Source organism: Corticium candelabrum, chromosome 18, assembly GCF_963422355.1.
Source record: "Corticium candelabrum chromosome 18, ooCorCand1.1, whole genome shotgun sequence".
Taxonomy (NCBI): Eukaryota; Metazoa; Porifera; class Homoscleromorpha; order Homosclerophorida; family Plakinidae; genus Corticium; species Corticium candelabrum.
The window spans coordinates 4,597,677-4,605,919 of record NC_085102.1 but is presented as its reverse complement, the minus strand read 5'-3'; the positions used below and the strand labels follow the sequence as shown (position 1 = coordinate 4,605,919).

At 44.6% G+C, this 8,243-nt stretch overlaps 4 protein-coding genes across 4 annotated transcripts in view; 3 read left to right on the top strand and 1 right to left on the bottom strand.

Annotated features, from left to right (window-relative positions):
* LOC134193800 (cell division cycle protein 27 homolog) overlaps positions 1 to 2,019 on the top strand; it is an 8,009-nt gene extending 5,990 nt beyond the window's left edge. Inside the window, exons 11-17 of the mRNA XM_062662635.1 lie at positions 22 to 122; positions 189 to 269; positions 328 to 455; positions 586 to 703; positions 867 to 995; positions 1,320 to 1,394; positions 1,682 to 2,019. Of these exons, the coding sequence (XP_062518619.1) occupies positions 22 to 122; positions 189 to 269; positions 328 to 455; positions 586 to 703; positions 867 to 995; positions 1,320 to 1,394; positions 1,682 to 1,888 (839 nt within the window). The 3' untranslated portion in view covers positions 1,889 to 2,019. The remainder of the gene's footprint in view (positions 1 to 21; positions 123 to 188; positions 270 to 327; positions 456 to 585; positions 704 to 866; positions 996 to 1,319; positions 1,395 to 1,681) is intronic.
* Positions 2,020 to 3,057: 1,038 nt separating this feature from the next.
* LOC134193804 (purine nucleoside phosphorylase-like) lies at positions 3,058 to 4,917 on the bottom strand. Its single transcript, XM_062662641.1, has 6 exons — positions 4,805 to 4,917; positions 4,566 to 4,744; positions 4,211 to 4,314; positions 3,853 to 4,028; positions 3,622 to 3,742; positions 3,058 to 3,544 (listed from the first exon to the last, which is right to left on the bottom strand). The coding sequence occupies exons 1-6, from the start codon at positions 4,810 to 4,812 to the stop codon at positions 3,269 to 3,271; spliced, it is 864 nt and encodes a 287-aa protein (XP_062518625.1). The 5' UTR covers positions 4,813 to 4,917; the 3' UTR covers positions 3,058 to 3,268.
* Positions 4,918 to 5,179: 262 nt separating this feature from the next.
* On the top strand, positions 5,180 to 6,410 carry LOC134193803 (acyl-coenzyme A diphosphatase FITM2-like). The gene has a single exon (XM_062662640.1). It carries the CDS (start codon positions 5,315 to 5,317, stop codon positions 6,191 to 6,193), a length of 879 nt encoding a protein of 292 aa, XP_062518624.1. The 5' UTR covers positions 5,180 to 5,314; the 3' UTR covers positions 6,194 to 6,410.
* A 9-nt stretch (positions 6,411 to 6,419) lies between these two features.
* Positions 6,420 to 8,210, top strand: LOC134193801 (Krueppel-like factor 6). Its single transcript, XM_062662636.1, has 2 exons — positions 6,420 to 7,047; positions 7,112 to 8,210. The coding sequence occupies exons 1-2, from the start codon at positions 6,940 to 6,942 to the stop codon at positions 7,979 to 7,981; spliced, it is 978 nt and encodes a 325-aa protein (XP_062518620.1). The 5' UTR covers positions 6,420 to 6,939; the 3' UTR covers positions 7,982 to 8,210.
* The last annotated feature ends 33 nt before the right edge of the window (positions 8,211 to 8,243 follow it).

Sequence of the window (8,243 nt, the reverse complement as noted above, 5' to 3'; positions counted from 1 at the left end):
TCACACGTCCTTCTCTCTAAGACATGGATATCTTCTCTTCCGTTCTGTGGCATACCCAAGACGAGATCCAACTGTCCAAGCTTGCCCACGACCTAACAGACAGCAACAAGAAATCGCCTCAGGTCTCACATCCCTTCTGCAACACTCACACTGCTGGCTCACATTTTTGCTCTCATCTCTTCCCCTAGGCGTGGTGTGCAGTAGGCAATTGCTTCAGTCTACAGAAAGATCATCAGTCTGCGATCAAATTTTTTGAACGAGCATGCCAAGTAGTGATATCTCACACACATGTTTGGCGTATTTGTTACAGTGGGTTTGATGCGATAGCTTGACAAAATGTTTGCGTACGGACACACATTGCTGGGTCATGAGTATCTCGCTTTGGACAACTTTGTTGAAGCTCTGTCGTGTTTTAGAAGTGCCATGAGTGTGGATCCAAGGCATTACAATGCGTGGTAAGCCTTTGTATTGACGGACATGGTCGACTGTATTCTTACTGTTTTGTGTGTGTGTGTGTGTGTGTGTGTGTGTGTGTGTGTGTGTGTGTGTGTGTGTGTGTGTGTGTGTGTGTGTGTGTGTGTGTAGGTATGGTATGGGCATGGTTTTCTACAAACAAGAGAAATATAGACTGGCTGAGGTACACTTCTCTCGGGCTCTTGCTATCAATAGCAGCAATGCCGTCCTCTGCTGCCACATTGGAATAGTAAGTAACATCGAGTTGATCAAACACACACACACACACACACACACACACACACACACACACACACACACACACACACACACACACACACAAATACACACAAACACACAACACACACACACACACACACACACACACAGCAACAACAATCTACTTTTTCTAGGTACAGCAGGCAAGGAAATGTCACGACCAGGCTTTACGTTCTCTAAACAAGGCAGTCGAAATGGATCCCAACAATTCGTTGTGTAGATTTAGACGAGCTTCAGCTTTCATCTGTCTCAAGAGATATCAGGTACCGTACTTATATCAACCAAGTACGAGTCCACACACACACACACACACACACACACACACACACACACACACACACACACACACACACACACACACACACACACACACACACACAAGTCACTCGTTGATCTCGTCACGCCAGTTTTCTCATTAAAACTTCATACACTCAACTCAATGTATGCAAACACATGTATTATCATACAGTCACTGAGGTATGAATGCCATCATATGATGTGATGGTTTCAACTGGCTGCACAGTGTGAAAGCCTTCAATGCATTGTGTTGTATATTTCTGTGTATGAGCTACTGTTTTCTTGTGTAGGAAGCTCTGGATGATTTGACCGAACTCGAACACATGGTTCCCAAGGAATCAGGCATATATTTTCTCAAAGGCCAGGTTAGCCATACAGTTAGATTGACAAATGATTTCTATAAAGTTTAAATATGACTCTCCGCACATCATGATCAGTGTCTACCTTCAGACCCAATCTCAGTCATGTGTGTGTGTGTGTGTGTGTGTGTGTGTGTGTGTGTGTGTGTGTGTGTGTGTGTGTGTGTGTGTGTGTGTGTGTGTGTGTGTGTGTGTGTGTGTGTGTGTGTGTGTGTGTGTGTGTGTGTGTGTGTGTGTGTGTACACATCTCATATAATCATCCTCGGCTTACTACCACGTTGTCTATTGCTCAGATCTACAAGAAACTCGGTCATACTCATCTCTCTCTAATGAACTTGTCGTGGGCAATGCAACTGGATCCGCGAGGCAACTCTCACAGTCAGCTCAAGGAGTTATTCGAGCAGCAGTACGGAGACCAAATGCATGTACTAGAAGACGCTAGCGACGATGATGCCCCACGTTTAGAGGACAACGTAGACATGGAAGGTAGTCTACTGTAGCACAATTTCTTCAGGTTTTCATTTGAGTTGTCAGTTGGTGTACGTTTTGAATGGGTAAATGGAAAGGGTTCGGATGATGTTTGTGTGAGGATGGATGCTCTCGCTTGCGATGGAAAGGATGGGCTGTATTGTCAATAACGTATTGTATTGAGAGATGCATCCCTATAATAGTATAGTGTATTGTGAGATGCATCCCTCCAATACAATAGTCTATTGTATTGTGAGATGCATCCCTCCAATACAATAGTCTAGTGTATTGTAAGATGCATCCCTCCAATACAACAGTCTAATGTATTGTGAGATGCATCCTTCCAATACAATAGTCTAATGTTTCAGTGAGAGGTTCTCCATTGGCATGATCAAATTTCAGCACAGTTCTTTGATTCCAACGTATATTTAAACAGCAAGGTGCTGCCGACGTTTCGGCTGTTGTAACATGTAATATGGATTGGGATGGTACACGTATTCTAGCGCATGCATCTACTACATTACAACTTAAGATGAAAGAGGCATTACACATTCAATTTAACCAACAACATCTACTTATCAATAGGGACGAGGGAATGGAACTATCAAAATGTTGGGCAAGTCTCATGAAGACTACAACAACATATCACTAGTCCAAGTTTCATCATAATTGTACATCTTAGTGTAGATAGTTCTGGTCAACTATTGGTTACTTGTATTTATGACATCACAACTACTCATTGTATTTACTAGTATTTGAATATTTTCCCTGAAGATGGCTGTAGTACAACAGCCGAAACGTCGGCAGCACCTTGCTGTTTAAATATACGTTGGAATCAAAGAACTGTGCTGAAAAATAGTCTAATGTATTGTGAGATGCATCCCTTCAATACAATAGTCTAGTGTATTGTGAGATGCATTTCTCCAATACAATAGTTGTAGCTAGTCTAGAGCTCTTAGCTGCTGTCCCATATGTCGCCACGGGATTGTTAACCGTGTTGGACAGGGGTTGCTAGCTGCTCCCCATTTGTTTATTTATTTCAATAAATGGGTTTGACCATGTATTGTGAGATGCATCCCTCCAATACAATAGTCTAGTGTATTTGTAAGATGCATCCCTCCAATACAATAGTCACTTAGTGTATTGTGAGATGCATCCCTCCAATACAATAGTCTAACGTGTCTGTGGGTGGTGGCAAATCTCATTTGCTAGTGAAGTATGCCTTGCTATCAGCAATCAACCTCTCTATCTGTCAATCTCATTTCATCAACCAGCATTGTGTGACTCTCCATTTATAAGACAGTATACAAACTCATTGACAGATGTGGGTACATACTCATTCGTATGTTCGTGCCATTCAAGGTTTCTCATGAAGATTCCTCCCCCTCCCGGACGACTATCGGTCGTTTGTCTCACGTCATGCGTTTCACTGTTTCTTTCACAAGACGCTGACAGTCTTCTGCTCGTTGCTTGCCGGTCTCCAAGACTTCCTCGTGATTCGTTACTACGTTGTCATCGGGTTGTGCATTAATGCTTGTCATGTTGGTGATCAGTGAAATTCCCAACACTCGCAGACCGGCATGTCTAGCAACTACGACTTCGGGTGCCGTGCTCATACCGACAGCATCAGCACCAATACACTGAAGCAACTTGAGCTCGGCTGTTGTTTCATACGAAGGACCACTGACCTGGTGAATAACAGTGACACAATCTAAGACAACGGGTAGACAGGACAGACATGTAGACAGACAGTTGATCTACTTACCATGCAGTAAACGCCTTCTTTGATTGTGTCCGATAGTCCGATGTCTTTGCCGACTGTTCTGACTAGTTTACCAAGTTCTGCGTCGTATGCTCGTTCCATGGAATTGAATCGCGGTCCAAACCTTTAGGACAACAATCAGTACACACACACACACACACACACACACACACACACACACACACACACACACACACACACACACACACACAACTACACACACAAACTACATACTTGTCCATGTTTGGTCCGACTAGAGGATGCTTGCCGGCCATACCGACCATGTTGATGTGATCTTTGATGATCATGAAGTCACCTTTGTTGAAGGTGCTATTGATGCCACCGGCAGCGTTTGTTACAATGAGCGTCTTCACACCCAGTAGTGCCATCACTCGGACTGGAGCAGTCACCTACACCATAAACATGAAAGCCAGTTGCTGTCTGTCTGTCTGTATGTCTGTCTGTCCATCCATCTGTTTGTCTGTTTGTCTGTCCATCTGTCTGTCTGTCTGTCCATCCATCTGTTTGTCTGTCTGTATGTCTATCTGTCCATCTGTATGTGTGTCTGTATGTATGTCTGTATGTCTCTCACCTTCCACATGGGATATCCTTCATACGAATGAAATCTTCCCTTCATGCAAACAACCGGCTTCCCCTCCAGCTCACCAATCACCAACTTCCCATCATGACCCGGAACTACAAACACAACAACAAATCAGCCACAACATTCAACAGAGAAAACAGACTCCCAACTGCAAGACATCATAGTAGTACAAAACAAGCTGACATGCTCTGAGTTGTGACGTCACAAATTACACCTACACCACTATCTTACTAGTAATGTACAGCACACCTCACATACTACATAAATATTACGGGCATGCGTGTAAACAAACGTCCGAGCGGATAAACCTGTTGTCACGTGATAGGACTGTCAAACTGTCTACCTGTGCTCTCTGGAAAATGTGGGATAGTCGAATATTCCAAGATGTCCGCTTTCTTGACGCTATCTGCTAGGCCTCCCAGACCTGAGCCACATATGATGCCGATAGTTGGTCGGTAGCTCGTTTTCGTTCTGATGTGCTCAGCTACAGCTTGGAGGTCTTCGTACGTTAGTGGCTTCTCGCTAATACAAGAAAGTTAAGGAATTAATTAGATGTCGATTTTGATAGAATAGCGACCATACGTGTCCATATGACCAACTGAAAGGGGAGTGGTGACAACTTAAAAATCTAATGAACTTCACAATGCAGAGTACGGGAGCTTGAACTATTGCACTGTAAAGCCCGTATGTTGTTATCAATATTTGATATTTTACAATGGAAGAACTGACGGGATTTGAAGTTGAAAGCTACATTGAAAGGTATATGTTTGTAGTATTGTTAACAGTTAAATAAATAACAAAAATAATTAATTGGCTTGATATTATACGGGTACTAAAATATATATAGGTAATCGCAAAGATCACGTGTCTACGTGTATCAAAACGATAGGTCGATTTGTAGCTATCTAGATTAATTGGCATACGGTTACTAAGAAATATTTCGCAGGGGAAGAATGACGCGGCGGAAAGGGGTCTGGCTACGCGAGACTAGGTCGATTCTTACGTAGCTACCTGGATTAATGAGCATACGGGTACTCGGAAAGATCACGTGTTTGCGTAGGTGGATTTGTGTAGCTATCTAGATTTTGTATAATGGATCTGATGGGAGAATCAGAGACACATGGCGACCGCAGAAGAGAAACAAAAGAAAAGAAGAGAAAAAAGAAAAAAAGAAACGAGAAATCAAAGCAGCACGCAGACCACAATCCTTCATCAACAGACCACTTTCCTTCATCAACAGACAAGCTGATGGAACTGCTCAAAATGAAAGAACCAATATTTCTCTTTGCTATTGTTATCTTCTTCTCCCTGTTTCGTTCTCTTGGAGTCAACATCATTGATGCTGTGTCTTCGCCAGAGGTTTCCGAATTTTTGGGAAATAAAAAAAATATTTTGAACAGAATCATTGTGACTGGTGGATGGGCATGGACACTGGCATTTGTTTCGATTAACGCTTTTGTGATGGTGATCCTGTCCCGTCAAGGTCGATGGCGACAGCTTGTCGATGCCTTCGTCCGGCTTTTCGTTGCTACTGCAGTGTGGTGGATATTGACGTCACTGTTTGAGTACATCGAGTTTTTGACGGGTTCGTGCTCTGATGAGAGTGTTGGAGAGGTCATTGCGTGTAAACGAGGAGGCCTGCAGTGGATCGGGTTTGATATTTCGGGCCACACGTTCCTTCTCATGTTCTGCGTGTTGGTCGTGAGAATGGAGCAACTAAACCACTTTCACTCTTTGTCTCTCGGTTGTCAGTTGTGGCAAGTGTTTCTCGTTTCCATCATGTCGTACCTGTCGTTTGTCCTGTTGGTCGTCTACACTTTCATGCTTGTAGTGACATCATCGTACTTTCACGTATTCTGGCACAAAGCATTCGGTGCTATGTTTGCATGGCTTGGATGGCTATTTGTGTACCTACTAGCGAACAGACTACGTTATCTAACTGCAAACATTGCTTATATACGGGACCTTTGAGTCCCAAGATAGCATCTGAGGCACATATAAAAGGCAACATGACTAACATGACAGTCTAAAGAGGTGAAGAATGACTCAGAGTTTTAGTTGGCTAGCTAGGCGAACTACAGACCGCACGTTTGACTTGAATGTTGAAGCAGTAGTCGACGCCAGGCGGCCAGTTTGGTCTAACTTTTTCTTCTACTCTCGCCGTACGCGCGCTCTACTTTCTGCCTTCGACGCCTTCGACACCAGAGTCTCATGTACGGCGCTGGTCAACAGGCGGTTTGTCGTGAGGCAACAGTCCGTCAACCTCGTCTGTTCATCATCATTTGCATGGCGGCAAGCGCAAGGCGGTAACCGTGAATGAATTTGTCGGACATGTTGAATGAGTAAGTAAGTAAAAATCTGTTGATGCTGCGCTTCTTATCCTGTTCACGATACCTTACGCGTGACTTCGAAATGGGAACACGCTTAGTTCCGATGATATCATTCCCAACTAAAACGGAGAAAGCATGGGGCAAGTTTAATCCGTAGTTGCTAGGGTTTCCACTCGCCGCACATGCGTATTCACTTCCTGCAACTGGCAGCCGCTCGCCGAGCACGCTGCATTATATACGCCACTCAAAATAGCTACTACCATATATGGTAAAGTAGGCGTTCTCGACGTCCAGTGATTGGTCAATATAACTAACAGTCCGCCTTCTCTATTCAAACCGCCAGTGTGATCACCAAAAAGCGCTGCACGAAATTCAAGCGGATAGACGATGTCGTACGCACTGATTCCCGGCAGCAGCATGTTCGACGAGCTACAATCCGTGCACGACAGCGGATTCTTCTTCGACATGCCGTCACTGGAGTCAGAATGGCACGAGGTAACACACAATTTCACACCACTTGAGTGTTCATATCAAGCCAACCGTCGTATCTCTCTTTCAGACATGTTTAGAACTCGACCGCTATCTGAATCAAGTCCCTGCCGTCTCGCAGGCTCAGGAAAATGCGAGTCTGGAGATGAAGCGGCATACGTGTAGTCTGCAGCGTCAGGCCACGCCCACTCTGTCTTGGTACACGCAGCAGCAGCAGCAGCTTGTGCAGTCTATGACACGGAAATCGAGTTACAACGTAGCTCCTGTTATTACAGCAACGAATCATAGTCCGTTGGATGACTTATTGGCTCAAATCGAGGCATGCCAGATGGAACTTCCGGTTGCACATCCGGGTTATACGAGTGCTGACATCGGGGATCACGAGGCTCCACACACACCCGGACTCGATGATCTACTCGACATGACAATGCCTACATTTGATTTCCTTCCATTCGATTCGTGCGAAGCAAATCAGAACAAATTAATGGCACCAGAGTGTGGTGATATCATGTGCCATGCAGTCATCACAACCACCCTCGACTCATCCGAGAACACATTCCCTACTCCTCCCCATTCACCCGACTCACTATCCTCTGCCTCTTCAAACACAGCCCAGTCTCCTCCCACCAAGAAAAAGAAGTCACAGAGCACAAGGTCACGTGAGGGGCGGGGCCGGAGGTTGCACCGTTGCACGCATCCCGGATGTAGTAAGGTCTACACGAAGAGCTCGCACTTGAAGGCCCACCAGAGGACGCACACGGGAGAGAAACCGTATCACTGTACGTGGGAGGGATGCACGTGGTGCTTTGCAAGATCGGACGAATTGACACGCCACTACAGGAAACACACGGGAGTGAAACCGTTCAGTTGCCAGTATTGCGATCGCTCGTTTTCGCGGTCCGACCATTTGGCATTACACTCAAAGAGACATATGAACTAACTCAAAGACTCATTTTTTAAAATGATATATTGCAGTATATGATATTTGTACGTGTCGGATGGCAATGGAGTTGAATCTATAGACAGTTAGTGAGTATGCTGCTGTCAAACAGCATTGTTTATATTGTATTGTGGCTAACTTGACGATAGCAGTTAGTGCTAGCATTTGTGGACATTTTATAGTCGTAGTGTGGCTAACTTGACGATAGCGGTGAGAGCAGTAGCGTTAATTTTGTGTACATTGTGTACATTTAGTATTGACT

Excerpts from the sequence above, each read along its gene's own strand:
- LOC134193801 (XM_062662636.1), top strand. The coding sequence starts at position 6,940 with ATGTCGTACGCACTGATTCCCGGCAGCAGCATGTTCGACGAGCTACAA. Across the intron at positions 7,048-7,111 it reads TGGAGTCAGAATGGCACGAG|ACATGTTTAGAACTCGACCG; the intron begins GTAACACACAAT and ends TCTCTCTTTCAG.
- LOC134193803 (XM_062662640.1), top strand. The coding sequence starts at position 5,315 with ATGGATCTGATGGGAGAATCAGAGACACATGGCGACCGCAGAAGAGAA.
- LOC134193804 (XM_062662641.1), bottom strand. Across the intron at positions 4,315-4,565 it reads ACATTTTCCAGAGAGCACAG|TTCCGGGTCATGATGGGAAG; the intron begins GTAGACAGTTTG and ends TTGTGTTTGTAG. Across the intron at positions 4,029-4,210 it reads AAGGATATCCCATGTGGAAG|GTGACTGCTCCAGTCCGAGT; the intron begins GTGAGAGACATA and ends TTTATGGTGTAG.